This window comes from Lutra lutra, chromosome 6 (assembly GCF_902655055.1).
Source record: "Lutra lutra chromosome 6, mLutLut1.2, whole genome shotgun sequence".
Lineage (NCBI taxonomy): Eukaryota > Metazoa > Chordata > Mammalia > Carnivora > Mustelidae > Lutra > Lutra lutra.
Window position 1 is genome coordinate 149,150,358 of NC_062283.1, and position 22,655 is coordinate 149,173,012.

A 22,655-nucleotide genomic window follows, 5' to 3' on the forward strand; every position below is an offset into this window, starting at 1 on the left:
AATAATTTGCTTTGAAAATATCATTGTTGGGGTGGCTGAGTGTCTCAGTTGGTTAAGTATCCCACTCTTTATTTTGGCTCAGGTCATGATCTTGGTGTTATGGGATAGAGCCCCTGTTGGGCTCCTCACTTAGCTGGGAGTCTGCTTCTCTCTCTCTCTCTCTCTCTCAAATAAATAAATAAATAAAGCTTTAAAAAAGAAAATATGATTGTTGCTGGGCTCAAGTTCAAGCTAAGAAAATTTTTGAGGAACTTTATAGTTAGAGTGAGCAGTTAGGTTATGTGAAACCCACTTTATGTCCAGTTTCTCAATGAATATTTCTTAAACTAATTTAAGATTGTGTATACAGTTGGAGGTAGTTATATGTTTAAGCTTTGTCTCTCAAATGTGCATATTCATCACTGTGTCATTGGAACCTTGGTTTGCTTAAATATGTAACACTTTTGAATTCCTTTCTTGGAAGTTTAGACATACGAACTTTCACATTAAGAGCACAGTAGGGGCAGAAGTTTTGTACTCATTTGCCTGACTACAAATGTGTAATTAGAAGAGATTATCAGCACGGGTTGGTACAGTCAGTGTGGTCTGATGTTTCATGTTACAGGATTTACTTTGTTGTTCAGATAGATGCTGTAATTAGAACATAATTTTAAACTTCACAGAGCACTGACTCATCAGGTGCTTTTTGGTTTTAATCTAAAACTAATCAGATACAAAAGTGGTTTCTCAAATTTTGAGAAATTTTTTGACTTACTATGTTTATGTCATGGTATAATGGTAGCTTCAAAAATGAAATGATTGATGTATAATTGAGAAGTAATGGTTAGAACTTGTTTCAAGACAATGGTTTGAATTAACCCTAACTTATTTATAATATTGGATATATTCATTGGGTATTAAGACCAAATTTTAATTATAAGAATCTCAACCATTGAAAATTTAATAACTGAAAGAATTCTGTGTGTTAAGTGATCACAAGTTTATCATTTCTGTATATTTGTGTTACTGAAATTTGATAAACAGTTGTCACATCTCAGAAAAGTGTATTTGAGGATGTAAGAGATCCGTTTCACTGGGTGCTTCTCTTCCAGTTGTTGATGCCGCTCTTCATACAACTTACTCAGGAATTCATTTATGGAGAACAGTGCTTGACTTGGCATTAGGAGTTAGGACCAACACCAAAAACCCCCAAAACCACATTTGCCAGATACTTTGTCTGTTTCCTTATCTGCATCCAAAGTGGCTAATACCTCTGAATGCTATGCAAGTAAGACATGTTTAAAATACCACACAAAGTTTTAAAGGTAAAATAGAAAAAGTTCTCAGATTTAGATCTCATTGTTCTCTTTCTTTTTCACTATTTATGCTATTTTAGGACAGTTTGTTTTATTTGGGCTCGCATGTAGTTGATGACGTATGCTAGGAATTAGTATTGCTACCGCAGGCTCAGCAGTCACTCTGCCAGATAGAGCTGACAGAACTTACGGTCTGTGTGACTTGGGCAAGCCAGGTCTGTCTCAAGCTCTTTATTAATGCGTTAGTAAGAATAATAGTACTGCAGTCCTGTGGTTTTTGGGAGGATTGGATGAGGTGGTGTGTTTATATTACTGAGCATAGCACTTGGCAAGCAGTAAGTGTTTAATAAAAGCTTCGTTACGTATGTTGTCATCATCACCATCATTATTTTCATTTCTGACTTTCTTCTTCATCACCTGATTGACTAAAAGTTATTTGAAATTTGTTATGTCTTTATAGTATATTTGTCAGGAATGTAGATCATGATAAAGTATCATTGGCAATTATATCTATTCTATAATTAAGGAATGAATGGTATTATAAAGTTGCTTTATATGCTCCTGAACTTTAGTTTATTATATAAAGCTATATTGCTGTTTCCTTGAATGTTGTCTTATCATTTCAGCCTCTCATAAATCAGTGGTTTTAAGCTTTGAACATACAAGTTTTCTTTTCTCTTAACTTTGTTCTGTTAAGCTAGAACTTTAGTCTTGTAGTTTTTTTTTTTTTTTTTTAAGATTTTATGTATTTATTTTAGAGTGAGAGAGCATAAGTGGTGGGGAGGAGCAGAGGAGGAGGGAGAGAAATGTTTTAGCAGACTCCACCACTGAGCTTGGAGCCTGGCCCAGGGGTCGATCTCAGCACCCTGAGATCATGACCTGAGCCAAAACCAAGAGTTGGAGGCTTAATCGGCCAAGCCACTCTGGTGCCCCTAAGTCTTGCAGTTTTCAAAAGACATTGACCTTTCTCTTATTGCATTTTTCTGATAGAATGAAGTAAGGTAGTACTGATGTGATAGAGTAAAGGAAAAGCACTGTCTTTGAATATGGAAATCAGACCTTAGGAGCAGAACTGCAGAGAATCTGGGAAAGTTGACTAGAAGGGAACAAATGTAACAGGCAACTTAAATATGAGTTCAGAAAGAAGCAGGCCCAGAAACCAAGATAATGAAAGGAGATTATATAGAGGCTTATATAGACAGAGGCACAGAAATCATACAGCAAGGCACTGTGGGAAAAGCTGCATTGTATTGATTTTTTTTAATGATTTTATTTATTTATTTGACAGAGACCACAAGTAGGCAGAGAGGCAGGCAGAGAGAGAGGAGGAAACAGGCTCCCTGCTGATCAGAGAGCCCAATTCGGGGCTCAATCCCAGGACCTTGGGATCATGACCTGAGCAGAAGACAGTAGCTTTTAACCCACTGAGCCACCCAGACGCCCTGCAGTGTGTTGATGTATTTTTGACACTCCTCAATAATTAAAGCTCAATTGTTCAGTAAATACTTGTTAAGGGCCAGATAAGGATAACTTATGTCAGTTATATACATATTATCAAGAGTATAAAAGTCAATGAGACATGGTTCTGTTATTCAATTAAGATGGAACTTTCTAATAAGCTAGAACAGGTAATTATTAATTGCAGTATGATACTTAGAACAAAAGATAAATAAAAGCAAATACTAAAGAAGGCATTCTGGATATAGGTGATGACTTGCATGAAGTTATGGGTACCAGACTCCATGTCTGTGAATAGGCCAATTTATTTACAACATGGAATGAATATAAGCGCGAAACGGCACCTGAAATTTGTGTGGAGTTAATAGGTATATGCATAGCAGCTTCTCTCTTTCAAGGCACAAATAACCTATGACTGTGTTTCGAAGATTTTTTTACAACACCAGTTAGTCTTTGTCTGCAAGTTTAAAATCTGCATTTACTAGGATCAACAGTAACTGAGACCCCCTTGTAGACAAGTTTGGAGAAGAGAGAGAATGAGCTCCAGCTGAGACATGTTGAGTGCTTTGGAGACAGTGACGTCCACATGTCAAGTTGGCAGTTGAATCTGAAGGCCTAGAAATCAGCAGGGATGATTGTGCTGGAATGCAAATTTGGGACTATGTCAACTGGAAAAAAAAATCCTTGTTCTTCTCTGTTGCTGAAGATTTGGTGGCACTTTAAATGATGAGACATTGCTCTGGGTGATTATAAAACAGACGTTTAATCATGAGTAATAAGGAGCTATGTTTTTCTACATTGTGTCTCTGCTGTTGACTCTTGAAATGTTACTTGAGGGGCAGCTGGTTGTCCTAGTCAGTTAAGCATCTGCCTTTGGCTCAGGTCATGATCTCGGGGTCCTGGGCTCCCTGCTCAGTGGGGAGTCTGCTTCTCTCCTTCTAACCCCCTCCCAGCTTATGCTTGTTGTTAGTCTCTCTCTCTCTCTCTCTCTCTCACTCAAATAAATAAGTAATATCTTAAAAATGTATAGTATTTGAAAGGTAACTGTAGGAAATCAATGCCTTGACCCAAGTTTCTAAGAGATATACCATTTTAGATATATATCTATTTTGCCATCCCTCCTCTCTGCTTCATTTCAACCTTTTATTTGTCTCAAATTATTTATTGAAGTGAGAAATTTAGGGAGTAGATTCTTTTTTTTTTTTTTTAAAGATTTTATTTATTTGACAGAGATCACAAGTAGGCAGAGAGGCAAGCAGAGAGAGAGAGAGAGAGAGGGAGGAGGAAGCAGGCTGCCTAGCAGAGAGCCTGATGCGGGACTCGATTCCAGGACTCTGAGATCATGACCTGAGCTCAAGGCAGAGGCTTAACCCACTGAGCCACCCAGGCAGCCCTAGGGAGTAGATTCTTAATGTAGGTATTGGATACAGAAGTGTGTAGTCTCATCGTGCTATAATTTATTATTATTATTTTTTATGACTAAAAGAGAACATTTATGGATAGGTTTTATTGACTTCTATGGTATTTGCCAATTCCAGATTGCCTTTTTATGCATTACAGAAACAGAAAAAGAACACAGGGAGAAGTTGTTTGTATTGAATAATAATTAGGCTTAAAACTCACTTTTGAAGAAGTTTGCTTAACTCTACCTGAGTTTAGAATGGACTACAATTGGATAAATGTGGCTTCTTGGTAGGGTGATCTTTTAAAACCTTTTTTTAAAAATCAAGTTTGATAATGTCCATTTTTTGAAGTCTGAGGGTGAAAACATGGGTCGTCCCCCTTGCCACCCACTGGAGATTCTTTGGTATTTATTTCTTACTGCTACCTTTTGTGCTTATGTTGCTGATAGTTGATTTTTTTTTTTTTTTTAGTTTTCATCTCCTTTTTCCATTGTGGTGAGAAACCTGTGGGCCCTTTTCATTTGGAAGCTCTTATCCTTCAGTTTCATTTTAAAACTATGTATGATGCTGATGATTTTTCTTTTTCCTTTTTCTTTTTCTTGGTAAGACATTGGTCTTTTAGATTCTGGACCTCTTGAACTAGTCCTCTAATTTTTATACTGTTCTTCACCATTTTCCACCTGTGTCTTTGCTGCTACTTAGAGGGAGAGTTTCTAAATTTTTATCTTCCAATCTCTCAAGTTTTTCATTTCTACTATCATATTTTTAGTTTCTCAAGTTCCTTTTACGTTTTGAATTTTCTTAACAGCATCTTTTATCTGTTTCAAGGATTCATTGTCTTAGCTCTGCAAAGTTTTAAATTTTTCTTCTCTCTGGTCAGCATTTGCTTTCTTGGGGTTATTTTTTGTTTGTTTGTTGGGCTGGTCAGACTCCCAGAGAAAGGTCTTCCAGTATCCCTCCCCTCGTCTGTGGGCTGACTGCCCTCACTCTAGATGCAGAGTGGGGGAGAAAGCTGGACAGAACACCTCAGTCCTCGGTATATAAGTGATCGCATGAACTGCCCCTGAAAACCCTGTTCTGGGGGTGCTAGGTGGCTCAGTCCATTAAGCGTCTGCCTTCAGCTCAGGTCAGGATCCCAGGGTCCTGGGATTGAGCCCTGCATCAGGTTCCCTGCTTAGTAGGGAGTCTGCTTTCCTCTACCCTCTGTCTCCTACTCCATGCTCATGCTCTGTCTCTCTCTCTCTCTTTCAAATAAATAAGTTAAAATCTTAAAAAAAAAAAAGTCTATAAAGTGAAACTCTATAGGAATATATTTCTTGTCTTTTGCTGGGAATTATGGAATGCCAGCTCTCTGGGGAGAGGAGATGTGGAGATTATCAGCTGCTCCTTAGTGCAAGTCTTCTTCTGGTCTTAGACCCACCTTTACCCCTACTAATGTTGCTGCCATTGCCTCAAGCTTTTTCCCTGGGGGATGGGATGGGGTGGCATGGGGTTGGGGGAGTCCACAGCAGAAATTGGTTCCTTTTCACTTGGGATTAGCTAAATCCCTGAATCCTTAGCCCATACGCTTTGTGGTTTCTAAATTGTATTCTTTCCCATTTTCTTCTTCCTTACGAGTTTTGTACATTTTAAGCTCTACAGTATTCTAGAATTTTAGGAGGGAGTGAAAGTACATGATTACAATAATTTCATCATCTTTATCTTTGTCTACAAGTTTTTGTTCTTTTAAGTGTTTTAAAACTAAGCAAAACCCTTCATTTTGAAGCAAACATTAGGATAGGTATAACTTCTTTTATTTTCAGTTTTTAACTGGCACTTCAGTTACTGAATTAAGAGTATACATTTACCAAGATGTTTTCAAACTTAAAAGTTTATTCAATAAATTCAGTAAAGCACAATGTCAAATTATACTTTAACTTTATTCTCTGTTCCTGTGATGCAAATAATACCTCTTCCTTTTCAAATCCTTTGGCCTTTTGTCTTTCCATGTATAAAGGGTTCTGTGGTAAGTCATTTATGGTTTTAGTTTTTATTTTTACATCTTTCTAAATTTTTTGAATTATTAAGTTCCTCAGTTATCATTGTATTAATATCTATATTAGTATCTGTACCCATGTCTCACATGTGCGTATACGCACACATGCGTGCACACATACACACTTTTAGTGTCTTTGTCTACTAATTACAATTCTAGGTTAGTTTGATTGATTGGTTTTTCTTCTTATTTATGTTACATTTTCCTGCTTCTTTGCATGCCTGTCAATTTCTGATTAGATGCCAAATAGTGTGACTTTTACTTTTTTGGGTGGATGTTTACTATTCTTTTAAGTGTTCTCGGCCTTTGTTCTGGGACAGTTAGAAACACTTTTCGTCCTTTTAGGTCTTGCTTTTAAGATTTATTTAGGCAGTACCAGAACATGGTCAGACCAGGTTTAATTACTTCGCATGACTGAGGCAAGACCTTCTGTTCGTTTTACCCAGTGTCTGTGAATCGTGAAGTCTTTGAGTCTGGCTGTCTGTGAGGACCCAGTGCTTTGGCCTTGAGTCCTGTGGCTCATTCTTTCTCCAGCCTCTGGTATCTTCTCTCCCACACGTGCACTGACTAGTGTTCAGGAGTGTTTGAGTGGACCTTGTGCAGATCTCTAGAATTCTTTCAGTAGAGCTCTTTCTAGTCCTCTTCTCTGAACCCCAGCGAGTTGGTCTTCCTGGATCTTTAGGTTAGTCAGGCTAACGCAGAGAGGCAGCCTGGCACCGTTCCCTGGGCTGCAGCCTGGAGACTCTCCAGCTAGAGAGCTGAGGTGATCCTGGGGTTGACTTCATTGATTTGCCATCTCTCAGCCTCACTGTCTTTATTACCTGATATTCAGAGGCTTGAGAACTGGCATTTCTAATGTTTGCCCCCCCCCCCCCCCCCCCGCTTTTTTTTTTTTTTTTTTTTTTTTTTGGTTGTTTCAGGCAGGAGAGTAAGTCTTGTTCATGTTATTTTTATCTTGGCTGGAAGCAGAAGTCCCTTATTCATGAATATAGGCATATTTTTTTACGTTCATCAAAAAATATAAGTCCTTTTATTAGCTCTGTCTACCAAAATAAAAAAAAATACAAATTCTGGTGGAAAAGAAAATTAACATTTTGAACATAAAAATTAAAATCTGTATTTAAAAATTGATTTTCTTGCCACAGTAGAGGTATGTGTATATACATTTTATGTTCTTTGGCATACAGAGAACCCTAAGGTTCTCAAATTTTAACGCATTGATGCCCTAGTTTCTTATTTTTCATGGTGTCTGTCCCCTAAACAAAAGGAAACACTTAATAGGATTTTTATTAAATAGTTACTTCCAAACAACCTCATTAGTACTTATATCAAAACAACTTAAAGTGAAAAATAAATTTTATTGATAATTTAATTTTTATTCACATCATTTATTAATAGGATCTCTATTTTTCTTGGGCACCATTCAGATTAGCAAACATTAGGATGATATTAACAGAGAATAACAGCAGAAACATAATACTTGACCATAAACTATATTTCCATCCTTATTGGCTAAGGTCCATATATTTTCCCTAGCATGAGCTCTGCAAACATGTAAGTTCTATGCCAGTTTTTAATCTCCTTTGATTGGAATCTCACATTTTATGTTTTTAAAATTTATTTTATTTAAATCCAGTTAATTAATATACAGTATAGTATTAGTTTCAGAGGTAGAGTTCAGGGATTCATCAGTTGCATATAATACCCAGTGCTCATTATATCCGCATGCCCTCCTTAATGCCCATCACCCAGTTACTCCATCCCAGAATCTCACAATTTAGTAAATAGTGACATTTAAGAGGAAAGTACAGCCAGACTTATTATCTGTTACTTATGTATGGTATCTTGCACTGAGCCAGGTACTTTTATACATACTTTTTTTTTTTTACTTATTTATAAATTTATATTCTTATTTTTTATTTTTAAAAATTAGTTACGAATTATATATTACTTATAAGTGTGTTTATATATTATCTCTAAAACGAAAAACAAGAAGTAATTCTGAAATTATCATATCTTAGGTGAAAGGAAAATGTAGCCAACCCTACTTCAAAACCTCCTGGTAGCTTGACTGTGTTTCCAAACTGGGGTATCCCTCACTAAGTGATGTGAAGACATCAAGGAAATGAAACATTGATGTTTCTGTTACACTAGCATTTTTGAGTTGATAAAAATAAGTGACCTTATAGTTCACTGTTTTTAATGCAAGGTCTGTTGGGAACATATATTTCTTGTAATGATTATAATGAAATGTTTCCATAATTACTACTTGATATAGTTAAGCAGAATTTCTCTTACACAATAATGTCTATGTGCAAAATAATTGTCCTAATCTTGGATTCAGCCAGTGTTATTAAAAGTAGTTGTACAGAAATGGAAAGATCACTGAATTTGAGAATGAAAATGTTGGTTCAGCTCCTAAATCGACATGTTCTTAGCTATGTGACCTTGACAGCTGACTTAAGTTAGCGTTCATGACCTGTTTACCCCATAAGTAAAATATGGAAGAAATAATATGCTTTTCATGATCACCCAAGGATGACTCCATAAGTTTCTTAGTACATATGAACACTGTAGGGGATCTGACAGCCTTGCTTATTATATTACTATTGTATCTTTAGTTTAGCATCAAGTTCCATGCTTGGCACATGCAGGTGTTCAATAAATATTTGTTGAATTCACAGTCATTTGACCCCATAGTCTTAAACCCAGCCTTTTTACGAGGAAAATAATTAAAAAGGTTTATAATGTCATCATAGCAGAATGATCAAACGTAGCCTAAATAATAGGCAACAGGTTAGTATTATGAAAGATAAACTCTCTTGGAGAAGAAAAATCAGTAATGTGTTTTGTAAATTTTTTAGGAGGAGCAGAACAGAGGCAAGCCTAATTGGGAGCATCTCAATGAAGATTTACATGTACTGATCACTGTGGAAGATGCTCAAAACAGAGCAGAGATCAAACTGAAGAGAGCCGTTGAGGAAGTGAAGAAATTACTGGTACCTGCAGTAAGTAATAATTTCCAAATCTTGATTTGGGGCCCAACCCCTTTTTCCATATAATTTTTTTAAATTACTGTAACGTTTATATTAATAAAGAATAGGTTATTTATTTTTTAGAAATTTCCTTTAACCACAAAACATAAAAATAATTTAAAACTCATTTACTACACTATAGTGGGCAAACAAAGACTTTGCTCAAATCCTAAAATGGGAAAGCCTGTTGACTTTGGGGAAGGAAATGTTGAGAGGGGAGCAAACTCAGTTAGCGTCCTGCTTTTCAGAGGTAGTCTTTTTATTGCATCACTCTGTTAAAGGGTAAGAAAGGTCCATTATCAAGGTGATGAAAGCTTTTTTTTTTGAGGGGGAAGTAATTTCTCACTGTAAGCAGGTAACGAGTATACAGAAAAGTCTGAACAACTAATATTTATGTTGGAGGGCCTGTGTTAGTAGGAGCACATTGTTTGAGTTGCCTGTGGGTTCCAAGTACCTGCCTGGCATGTCATTGTCTCCGATAGAAAGATTCATGATCCATAGTGAAATTTTCCCATGATATGATAAAATTTACAATAAAGTTTTCTTTTAGAGAAATGAGAGCTAACTTTTGCTGAAGCATTAGATACTATTCGGAGCACTTTTCACACTTCAACTCATTTAATGTTTTTTTCTAAGATACCAAAAAGTATTAAAGTTCATATTTAGGGATCTTAGATAAAACACTGAAAGTAATTTTGGAGGGTGACTTCTCATAAAGAAATGACCCAAACGCCTTTGTTCTCATCCTCTCTCCCTCCCTCCCCAGCCCCCTCCTTTTGATCTTTTCATTATTACACAACCCTTTAGTAACTCCTCGTTTAGACACGATGAATCCACTCACTTCCAGAGTATTATCTTTTTCAATGGAAAATGAAAAATAAGTTACTATTTTCAAAGGCATTTAAAATGTGTGTGTGTCTGTTTGTGTGTGTATATATGTGTTTTGGTAAAAATGATACAAGTGTGGACCCTAATTTGCTGTTGAAAAAACGAGGAATACTTCTAGTATTCTATCAAACAAAAATTTACTGACATTTACATAAATGAGTATGGTGTCGGTTGTTCTTTATTCCCTAGATAATCTGTTCTGTAAATAAATTTACAAGCTATAAACATTTTCCATTTATTGGATAAAATGAACTACTTGGAAGAAAAACATTTCATTTAAATTTTGTTCAATAAGTCTTATAAACAGGTTAAATTTTGAACTAAAATACTTAGTTGTATACTATTAAATCATACAGTCTTCCTCCTTTTCCTTAATGATTGTGCAGTTTTGAAAAGCTGTATGGAAAAGGGCATTTTTCTAAGTATAATGGTCTATTAGTTCTGTGATCAGAAAGTTACTTAATATTACTTTTATTCCTCTATATCACTGAATGTGCTCAGCTCACTAATACTAAGTACTTAAGGTCACCTAATACAGCAAATAGATCAGTTGTCTGATAATTAAAACTCTTCCTGACCTATTATTTTATTCCAACCATTCTGTGAACTACTTTAGTTCTAAAAGTTACTAACCTGGGAAAGAGCATCATTTTAGAAGCTGTGTTAGTAACTAGCTATATGTCTTTCAGAAAGTTAGTATATTTCTGTTTCCTTGTTTACAGAATGAGAATTGTAGTAAATGACTTCTAAAGGACCATTTTGGTTTTAAAGTTGTCTTTGAATAGACAATAGAATAAGTAGTAGTCGATAAAAAATGGCAGAAGCTTTTTAAAAAATTCATACAATTTATATTTTAAAGGAAAAGAGCACTTGTGATGCTAAATCTCTCTCCTATGGAAGTACTTGTAGGATTGTTATTACCACCTCTGAAGGAATAAAACTTTCTTAGAATTACAAATTTTAGACTAAAAGCAGAGGTTTAATCAAAACAGAAGCTTCACAGTCCTGAACTATCAAGTGATTTGGGTTTTTACTTTTAAGTTGTTGGGAGACAGAATACATCATATTTGAGAGCTGACTTGTGGATTTGAATCCCGTCTTTGTGGCTCTTTCTGTCTCCCTTTTCTCATCCCTAAGACTGGAACATCACTGAACTCTCATGTGGTCATTGTGAAGTTAGGTAGTACATGGAGAACACTTAGCATAATGTCCACCACATGACGGTCTCACTAAAGCTCGCTGGAGCTTTTGGATGCTGTCTAAATATTACTGTTTCGTGATTGTATATGTTTACACACTGCTCTTTCCAAGTGCTGAATATAAAATGAATCCATTAATTCAGAATTGGAGAAAATACAAGTTCCTTCTGAATTCATTATTCTTTTTAAGTAAACTGGTTTGACCCTTATAAAAAAAATTCATGCTGAAGCTCCTTACAAAACCCTTTAGTTTATTGTTGCTTAAGTATTTTCAGAACAATATTTTTGGATTGAAAATGTGGACTCATCTTGATCTTCTGAAAAGAATTCATGTATAAATTCGCATATAAATTGGTTAATTCTGATTTATTTTTTCCTGTTCATGTAAAAGTCATAAAGGGAAGTGGAGACTAGCATTTGTTTTGAAATGTATTATTTAAGATGTCCTCTTATTAGGTTCAGAATTGCAGAAAAGAATTATTGCCCCAGCTCAGTTGGTTCAAAGGGCTGTCAGAATCACTGCATAAAAGACAGTACATTTCTTAATCAGCATTTACATTTTGTCTCACCTGCTTGTCCCTCCAGTGAGCTGCCAATAGATCTTATTTATTTTATTCTTATATTACATAAAAATTCTTTTCAGCATTTCTGTGGTTTTCATGTCTCAGAATTTATCTTGAGAATAGTGATACTCAAAATTCTGTTGACCATTCACTCTCAATGCTTACTTAACATGTCCGTTAACAGGAACTTTTTTGCCTTTCCTGTTTCTTCAATGTTCTGCATATGATTTGGAGTCTCTAGCTGTTATCAGGTGTCCAGAAAAACACCAGGTTCAGTCAGGTTTACTTCCTGTATCCCTCAAATGTGCCCATGTCCTTTTGCCCTCATTTTCTTTACCTGTACTTCAAGCTAGAGTTACCCAAAACCCCACAGCCAGAATCCACGCTTGCAGTTTGGGACCTCACAAACATTGCAGTCTATTCATAACCTCTCCGTGCTTAAAAAAGCCTCTTGTTGGTTCCTTCTCACTCCAAGAGGAGAATGGAGAATTCTTTAACATGGCTTTACAATTACTTCATGATTTGCCATAGGTTATCTTTCAGGCGTCATTTTTCACTCTCCCCGCAAACATAAAGTACACACACATACATACACATGCCACACTATACCCATAGATTGAATCATTCTGTATCTATTTGATTTCTTGAAACTTTAGTTTTCTAACTTCTGGACCTTTGAATTCATTGAGTAATTGTTCATTGAGTGCGTTTACTGTGTCAGCTCTTGAAGATACAGAGTAAATAAAGCGGACTAGCAAAGTATCTATCATCTTGAAGCTTACCTTCTGGTTGGGGGGGATGGGGCAGCTTGGATTACAGACAGTAAGCAAAGATAAATTTAAACTGTATTAGGTTGTGCTAAAATGTGAAGGAAAATAAAGCAAGAAATCAAGAGCTGTGGATTAAGGAAGTACTATTTTGTATGAGACAATTAGAGAATGCCTCTTAGAGGTGACATTTGGGAAAACAACCTCATTGAAATACAGTGCAATCATTTGGATATCCAAGGGGTTTCCAAGCGAAGAGAACAAAAGTGTGATAACCCAGAGATATTTTTGAGGTGTGTCATAGGGGGTCCAGTGAGGAGCTTAGGGAACAGGTGGGAGGATAGGAGGAAATGGGGGAGATGGCCGGTTACAGAGGCCTGTAGGCCATGATAAGAATATTAGATTTTAGTCTGACATGAGAAGCTATTTGGAGGAGTTTAGGAGAGGAATAACATAGTCTAATTTGTATTTTAAAGGATCGTTCTGAATAGAGAACACACTTTGAGGGTGATGGAGAAAGTAGAGATGCCACGGCACAAGCATTGGTATTTCATAAATGAGGTAAAAGCGCCATGGACTAGTATTGAAGGGGTTGAGTGGTAGTAGATTGGAGGTTTATTTTCAAGGTAAAGCTAGCAGGAATTTCAACAGGTTGGGTGTTGTGTATATGTGAAGACTTCAAGGTTTTTACCCTGAGCAATTGGATTTGTTTCCTGTTTGTACTGTTAGGGGAGCAGGTTTGAGAGGGAAGTCAAGAAATTGGGTTTGGAAATGTAAACATTGAGATCCCGAATGTTAAATGGGCGTTTGATTAAACAGTCAGATTGAGAAGATGGGACTAGAACATGTCAGTTTTGAGGTTGTCATCATACCAAAAGCTTTTAGAGCCAGGAGGCTAGATGGATAGAATTGGATAAAGGTGAAGAATAAGTCTGGGGACTCAGCTCCTGGTACTTCACCAAAGAGATTAGGAAAAGAGGGAGGATCTAGTAAAGGAGACAGGGGAGAGGAGCTGTTGAGGTTGAAGGAAAACCAGGAACATGGAGTCCTGGAAGCCAGGTGAAGGAGTTTGTTGCTGAAGGTTGTTCATTTAAGATAAGAATTGGGAGTTAATCATTGGATTTGGCAAGTAGTGGTCATTGGTGATCTCACCGATTGATTTTTTTTTTTCCTTGAATGTTGGGTTTATATCTTTTTTTTTTTAAAAGATTTTATTTATTTGACAGAGAGAGACACAGTGAGAGAGGGAGGGAACATAAGCAGGAAGAGTGGGAGAGGGAGATGCAGGCTTCCTGCCAAGCAGGGAGCCTGATGCGGGCTTGATCCCAGCCGAAGGCAGACGCTTAATGACTGAGCCACCCAGGTGCCCCTTGAATGTTGGGTTTAAAAGCCTAATAGGCTTGGGTTCAAGAAACTGTGGGACAAGAGGAAAAGGAGCTGAAATTTTTTGCCCTAAGATTCTATCATTTACGTAAATGATTCTTTCAGTACCGTTGGCCTTGCAGTTTTTTTATTGCTTCACTATCTGTGATCTTTTTCTCCATGCTATATCAGCTTCCCACTCCACGATGGCTCCTTGGGTCTTTTGAGGGCACCTCCCTAAACATACAATAGCTGAATGTCCAGCAGTAGACCATTTCCTTCTCTTCAATGAGAAGATGCTGCATAAATTTGGTAAGCAGGGTAATTAACTTGTGCATATATACTTGTAGGATAAATCTCTTGAAGTAGAATTATTAGGTTAAAGGGTAAGTGCATTTTAATTTTTTTTTAAAGATTTTTTTATTTGAGAGAGAGGGTACTATGTGGGGGTGGCAGGGCAGAGGGAGAGGGAGACGCAGACTCCCCGCTGAACAGAGAGCCTGATGCAGGGCTCGATCCCAGGACCCTGAGATGACAACTTGAACCAAAAGCAGATGCCTAACTGAATCACCCAGGCATTTTAAATTTTAATACATAATTCATAAATTGCCTTCCAGAAAATATTTACCAATTTACTTTCCTGCCAGTTTACATGAAAATGCACAGTCTGAAACCTGGGTATTGACCAAAGTCCTAAATCTTTGCTCTCCTAGTAGTTTAAAAAATGTGAATAGAATAATTCTCATGGTTCTTATAAATGTTTGGTTTTTAAAGTTTTTATATTAAGTGGCTGTGTGATATTACAGATATTTTTCTAACAAAATGTATGTATTTTTACCTTTACGTTCATATCTTGAACAGGTACACGTAGTCCCTAGTTTCCTATTGTTTCTATGGAGAATATGATTCTGATTACATTTTCATTCACAATAAATCTATAGCTAAAGTATGGAATTGTCTTTGTGTTATTTCAGTATAAATGTTTCTTACCTAACCGTGTAGACTAAGTTGATTCTTGGGAAGAAATAGATGTACTAAGAGTTGCATGTATTTTAATGGGGTTTTTTTTGCCCATTTTGTTTAATGTCATATAGCAAAAGATCTGTCCCTGGCTTGAGGGACCCAGGGGAGGAAGGAAATGGAGAGGAGAGACTTTTTGCTTTATCTGAACTTTCATAATTAAATGTAATGAATAATTGATTTTGTATCCCGCATCTGCTGATTTCTAAGATTTAATAAGTCTGGATAAAGACTGTACCTATACTCAGTGTGACAGGGTTCTAATTTTCCAAAGATTTGGGTGATTTTAATGTGTCCCCATTAATTCACATAACACTACATGTTTAGTAACTAAACACATAACTAATTGTTTAGTAAACCAGGGTTTACTAAAGGGTTCAAACCCTTTAAATTCAAATTGGATTTCAAAACAACCTTATGAAGTAGGTCCTCACCATCCCCCTCAATTTTTTAAAAAGCACATGGACTCAGAGAAATCTTAGCGTCATTAGAGTACTTGGTAATATTTTTTTTTTTTTTCAGGAAATAGTTTAAAATTCTTATTTCATTGCAAAGGCAAAGAGTTGAGATGAGGGGCGCCTGGGTGGCTCAGTGGGTTAAAGCCTCTGCCTTCGGCTCAGGTCATGATCTCAGGGTCCTGGGATCGAGCCCCACATCGGGCTCTCTGCTCAGCAGGGAGCCTGCTTCCCCCCTCTCTCTCTGCCTGCCTCTCTGCCTACTTGTGATCTCTGTGAAATAAATAAATAAAATCTTAAAAAAAAAAAAAAGAGTTGAGATGACTCATACTTAGTTCATTAGTAGAATCTGATAGCATTTTACCTAGGGAACTTGTTTACTTTGGAAAAATACCATTTTTATTTTAGATGTTTCTTTGATTTTAATGGTTAGTTTGTTTAAATCTCTTTTGTTTCTTAAATCACAAATCATACCATGCATAATTAGGGAAGAATAATTTCTCTCGTTATATATAAAGTTTTTATCTGACAAGAGTAAGTCTGTTACCACCAAATACCTACTAAATACATCTTTTTATTTTTAGTCTGTTCTGTTGTTTGAATCCTCACTTTCATAAGCCTGAACTATACTCCTTCAGATTTTTGAGGTCTTCAGTATGCTGTTAGAATTACAATGTGACATTTTGTGAAAATTTAAACTATACTCACTGATTAAAAGATTATAGAACAGTGTCCTAATTTTGCTGACTATAATATAAATATATTTTTTGTATAAAATATATATCTATGTATATAAATATAAAAATATATATAAATAAATATAAATATAAATCTGCCTTCAGAGTATTTCTTGAGCACATGTATTCCTGCCACCCAGTTGAAGTAATCTTTCTCCCCACTGTTAGTTTTACTCCATTTAATTCTCTCATAAGTTAGTAAGAGTGATTTTTAAAACATCCGTAAATCATATTAAAGACATGACTTGCCCTTTCAATTTGAATAAAATTCAAGCTCTGTATTAGCTTCGAGTGAGCTGCTCTTTGGTATGTAACTCTGTTGTGTGGTGCGAGTGACTCATTTGTAAACAGGTAGTTGTGAAAACACGTAAAGTCAAAGAAGAAAAATGTTAATGAAATAATTTTAGGATTTTGGAAAGCTCCATGTGACTATAAAGTTTAATTTCCACATATATTATTCTCTTCTTTCTAAGTTATTTTGTAAATGGGAGAAAGAATTTTGAAGTACAAGGATGGAGTTGAAGGAAATGACCAGGAGCAAAGAAAAAATAAATCACTTTTTCTACAGATTATGAGGAGATCCTCAAACTGACTAGTAGAATTTTGCTAAATGTGCAGGTAGAATGTTAAGGAAAGGTTTTATAGGAAGAAACTGTGTGTTGTGACATGTTTTAATACAGTGATACCTTCTTATTTTAAGTATACCCTATAAGGAAATTAGTGTTATGGGATTATTTAGGGATTTGTGATTTTTGGTTTTATATAACTGCTTTATTATATAAGTTAACTGAGTAGAGAAAAAACTAGTGTTCTTGATATGGAATTTTACATATGGTTAATTTACTAATTTTTGCTTAATATTTATTTAAGACAGGTTGTTGAATGTTTTTGTTTGGTGGTAGAACTTACTGCAAAGTGGCACTATTACTTGCTTTTCTACAAATTTTTGGATCTTCAACTGAAATTGTATGATAGTTACTAATTTAATATAGCCTTTATGATGAATTATTATTTTGTAGTTAAATTATATTTTAAGTAGATTATTTAGTTCTTACATATGTAAACCTTAGGCTTTTAAACATATATGTTGAACTTCTTTATTATAATTAGGAAGCTTTCTTCAGGTGACGTTTTAATGCTTACTCTTACACACATTTATCTCACACTTTTTCTATGATCCCTTCAAAGTAAACTGGGCTATTAAATTTCTTGGCTGAATTTCTTCTTATAGTCTTAGGATTTACCTAATATGCATATATAAGTATATAGGATTCTGTGAACTATGAAATAATGACTTCTTACTTTATATATTTTCAAATCACTTTAACATATATTTGATTCTTAGAGAAAGCTTGTGTGTTAAATTACTCATTTACCAATTCTATCATCAGATGTTTCATTTTCCTTTATAATTACTATAGTGATATTGTAATATGTTATAAATTTTCTGTTCATTTTTGCCTTTTATAAAACAGTAAACCTGTTCATAATTAATTTGGTTTTGATATGCTCATGTACATATTAGGACATGCGCATAGGTCATAGATTAGTTATTGTCTACTATTTTAAGGATTCAAGCTTTTAGTCTAGGATGGGTAAAACCATTGGAAGGCTTTGAAGAGAGAGGAAATGACAATATCTGATTAGTATCTTTCAAGATTACTTGACCTGCTCTGTTTAAAACAAAGGAAAGAGTAAAAGAGTAGAAGAAAGGAAGCTCTCATAGGAGCCTGCAAATTTTGCCCCATGGGCCAAATCCATCCTCCCACCTGCATTTGAATAATGCATGAGCTAAGAATGGTGTTTGTATTTTTTAACAGCTGGGGGAAAACCAGAAGGAGAATACTTCATGAAATGTGAAAATTGTATGAAATTCAATTTTTATTATCCATTTAAAAGTTTCTTTGACTGTTGGGAATGCAAGTTGGTGCAGCGACTTTGGAAAACAGTGTGGAGTTTCCTCAAAAAATTTAGAATAGAGCTACCCTATGACCCAGCAATTGCACGACTGGGTATTTACCCCAAAGATACAGATGTAGTGAAAAGAAGGGCCATATATACCCCAGTGTTAATAGCAGCAATTCCCCAATAGCCAAACTGTGGAAAGAGCTGAGATGCCCTTCAGCAGATAAATAGATAAAGAAGATGTGGTCCGTATATACAATGGAATATTACTCAGCCATCAGAAAGGATGAATACCCAACTTCTGCATCAATATGGATGGGACTGGAGAAGATTATGCTGAGTGACATAAGTCAAGTAGAGAAAGTCAGTTATATGGTTTCACTTACTTGTGGAACATAAGGAATAACATGGAGGACACTAGGAAAAGGAAGGAAAAGTCAAGGGGGAGAAATTGGAGGGGAGAGAAATGATGAAAGACTATGGACTCTGAGAAACAAACTGAGGGTTTTAGAGGGGAGAGAGGGTGGAGGGATGGGTTAGCCTTGTGGTGGGTATTAAGGAGGTCATGTATTGTGTGGAGCACTGGGTGTTAAACAGTGAATCTTGGAACACCACATCAAAAACTAATGATGTATGGTGACTAGCATATCACAATTAAAAAAATAAAGTTTTGTTGAAATACAGCCATGCTTACTCATAGTATATTGTCTGTGGCTGCCTTTGCACTTCAGTAGTAAGTTGAGTAACTACGTAGAGATCACATACTCAGAAAAGGCATTTATTGTCTGTCTCATACAGAAAAAGTTTGCCAATTCATGGACTGTTGAATTAATCCACATGAGAGGTAGTGATGAGTTGGGCCAAGATAGCTATAGAAGTGAAGCATGGTCTGTTTCTGAGCATATTTTTAAAGTGAAGCTTGCAGTTTTGCTAATGGATTATCTATGGGATGTTAGAAAGCGAGGATTGTAGACAGAAGAACTGGAAGGATGTATTGGTATTACCTTGATAAAGAAGACTGCGTAGGAACAGACTTTGAAGAGATTATCAGGAGCTCAGTTTTGTACCTCATAAGTTTGAGGTAATAGTTGGCTGCCCAAGTGCAGCTGTCCTAGTATTCTTTTCAGATTAACAAATACTTCTTCCAGGTTGACCGTGTTCTACGGCACTAGGATACAGAAAATTACTTAAGGCAAGATCCTTAATATGCAGGGCAGTGCCATTTCCCTAACTGTATTCCATGAGACACTTTTCATAGGGATTCTAGGTAAAGGAAGCCTTTAATATGCTAATAAGTATTGTGAAGCACTGGTAGGAACCATTTCCAAATTTAATGGACCATCATTTTTTTTTTTTTTTTCTGGGAGTGCATTCACATCTAGTGTTCTAGAGATACATGTTTAAAAAATAATATGGTAGCTCATGGGTCCGATTTAAATACAGTTGAGCTGTTTTTCAGTGCTGAAGAATAATCATTTTGAAGACTCGAAGGAAAGGAACTTAAGGGTTTTTTTTTTCCCATTCCTTATTACACATAAATTAAAACACATTCATTTGAAGTATACAGTTAAGAGTTTTGACAACTGTATACCACAGTCACGATTGCCTTCACCCCTTTGCATCAATTTACTACTTCCTGTTGCTGCCTCCAGGCATCCACTGGGGTTAGCTCCCCCCACCCCCTTTTAATGATCTCAAAACTTTATTTTCCCCAACTTTATTGACTTATGATTGAACAATAAAAATTACATATATTTAGGTTGTACAGTGTGATTTTTTTAAAGTGTGCATGATGATTCAGTATACATCTACATAGTGAAATGGTTATCACAGTAATTATAACACATCCCTCACCTCATATTTATTTTTGTGTGTGTGGTAAGAACACTTAAGATCTCCTCTCAGCAAATTATAAGTAAATAGTAAAGTTAATGGCGGTCACCATGCTGTACATAAGTTCTGTAGAACTTACTGCTGAGGGTTTGTACCCTTTGATGAACATCTCCCCATTTCTCCCACCCCCTCCAGCTCTTTGCAGCCACTATTCTACTCTTCGGTTGTATGAGTTCAACTTTATTGGACCCAGTGTCGCATTTATTATATTTCATATAAATGAAAAAACTTTTATGCCTGCCTTTTTTCATGTAGCATGGTGTGAAAGTCTTTGGAAGTTCCTCTGTACTGTTGCATATATCAGTGATCTCTACCTTTTTATTGATAATTAGTATTTCATTGAGTAGATAAGCCAGTTTATCCTTTCACCTGTTGTAATTTTCATTTTTATTTCTCTAGAGACAAATGATCTCAAGCATCTTTCCATGTTCTTCTTGACAATTCATGTATCTTCTCTGGTGAAGTATCTGTTTAAACCTTCTGTCTTTTTATTGACTTGTCCTCCCCTCCCCCCCCCCGCCCTTCTAACAATTTTTTATATAATTTGAGATTAAATTCTTGGTCAATTATTCTACTCTGTGGCTTTTATTTTTCTTCATTTTGTGGGAAGGCTTTTAATTACAAATACACTTTTATTCATAAATATGAAACTCATCAGGTTTTTTCTTTCTTGTTTTTATATTTTTCAAGGAGTTTATCTTTGTCATCTAAGTTTTTGCCATGAAGTTCCCTTTTTACCTTTTAAGATCTCTAGGATCTGTGGCATTGTTCTTTCTCTTATTCATGACATTAGCAATTTGTGACGACTTTCTTGATCAGCCTACCTCTGGCAATTTGTGACGACTTTCTTGATCAGCCTACCTCTGGAGAGAGCTTTATTAATTCTAATGATACTTTCTAAGAACCAACTTTTGGTTTTGTTGATTTTTCTCTAGTCTACTTTCTTCTGTCTTAAAAGATAGAAATTTCTCTCTATAATGCTTTAGCTGCTTCCAAAAAATAATGTTATGTTGTATTTTCATTACCATTCAGTTCAAAATATTTTTAAATTTCCTTTATAATTTCTAATTTGACCTACGGGTTATTTTCATATGTTTCCAGATATTTGGGACTTTTCCATTTATCTTATTACTGTGACTGATTTCTAATTTAATTTTTTTCTTAGAGATTGTATTCTGTAAGACTTTAGTCTTTTTGAATCTAATTAGGACTTTTTATAGTCCAGCATATGTTATGAATATTCCACATACACTTAAAAACATGTTTATTTTGCAGTAGTTGAGTATATGTTCTGTAAATGTTTAGATGAAGGTGATTGAAAATGTTCAGGTTTCTCCTGTTTTTACCCATTTTCCCTACTTTTGTGAACTACTGAACGAGATGGGTAAAAATGTTCATTCATTGTGAAAGTATGCACAGTAATATACTGTCCTTGAAAACACTGAAATAGCAAACTAATTTGGTATATGCACATGGTTACATGTGTGTATATGTGTATGTGTGTATGAATGAATAGCTTACACAGCCTATATGAACAGGGTTTAGCATCATTTAAAGATGTCATTCTGGATTTTATATGATGACAGTTTTCTCCTTGCTTTAATTTTTTTTCCTTGCTTTAATTTTGAAATCTTTGTTTTTTTCCTCAAAAAATGCCAGTTAACTTCATGCAACACATTTTCTAGAGAGATGGTACCGATCAGTACCTAGGTGGCAGTCAGTGTTAGAGAAGATGTTAACTGAATTTAAAAGAAGGTGTCACCATGGACTGGGTGCTTAGGGAAGAAGACTTCACATTGGTAGGTGAGGCTTGATCTGGAACTTTAAGACATAGGACTCTAGGGACAATATCCGTGTGTTTTTGTGCCAGGTCAAAAGTAGTGACAAATGCAGTAGTATGTTTGGACAAATCATGCATGGTCAGGGACTGTCACTTAAACTTGGAGCTTTTATTTCCTTATTTATAAAATTGGGCTATTATTATTTTTTGCTCATTTGCCTTAGAATGACTTCGTGGAGGTAAAAAATTATTATTTTAGTTATATGGAATTACAAGACTTTTTTTTTTTTTTTTTTTTTAATATATATTGTATGGACTGGTTACCTAAACTACATCATTGGCTCTGACAATTTGTGGTCACAGAAGGCACCACACAAAAAGAAATTCTGTTCTTCACCTACAAAATGTACTGTCATTGCTAATCCGCAATTTTACTTTATAGGCTTTTGATTATGGTGATAAGATGATTATGAAACCATATATTAATGTTACTAAAAAGTAACATCATGTATAAAAGACTGCTTCCCCTTCCTCCCTTCTCTTCCTCTCTTTCTCCCCCTCATCTTTTTCTCTCTCCCCCTCATCTTTTTCTCTCTCCCCCTCCTTCCTCTCCATCTCTCCTTCTCTATCTTTCCATCCCCCTTCTCCTCTCCCATCTATCTCCTGCCCCCCCGCCATCTTTCTTCCTCTCTCTGTCTTTCTCCCACTCTCTACCCCCTCCCTCTTTTTTTCTCTCTCCCCCTCTCTTTTCTTTCTCCCCCACCCCCGACTCTGTTTCATTCACTCACTCCCTCACTATAGTCCCTCAGTCACTCGCTGTGGGAATGCATCTATCATCTCAGCTGATCAGATACCATCCC

The 22,655-nt window shown here is 35.8% G+C and overlaps 1 protein-coding gene across 7 annotated transcripts in view; it reads left to right on the forward strand.

Annotated features, from left to right (window-relative positions):
* The window catches only part of QKI (QKI, KH domain containing RNA binding), a 159,242-nt gene that overhangs the window by 104,584 nt on the left and 32,003 nt on the right, over positions 1 to 22,655 (forward strand). For all 7 annotated transcript variants that reach the window (XR_007128092.1, XM_047733311.1, XM_047733309.1 and 4 more), the window contains exon 4: positions 9,056 to 9,199. Coding sequence is in view for 6 of the 7 variants with exons in the window: in XM_047733311.1 (XP_047589267.1) it covers positions 9,056 to 9,199 (144 nt within the window). In the remaining variant the exon portion in view is untranslated. The remainder of the gene's footprint in view (positions 1 to 9,055; positions 9,200 to 22,655) is intronic.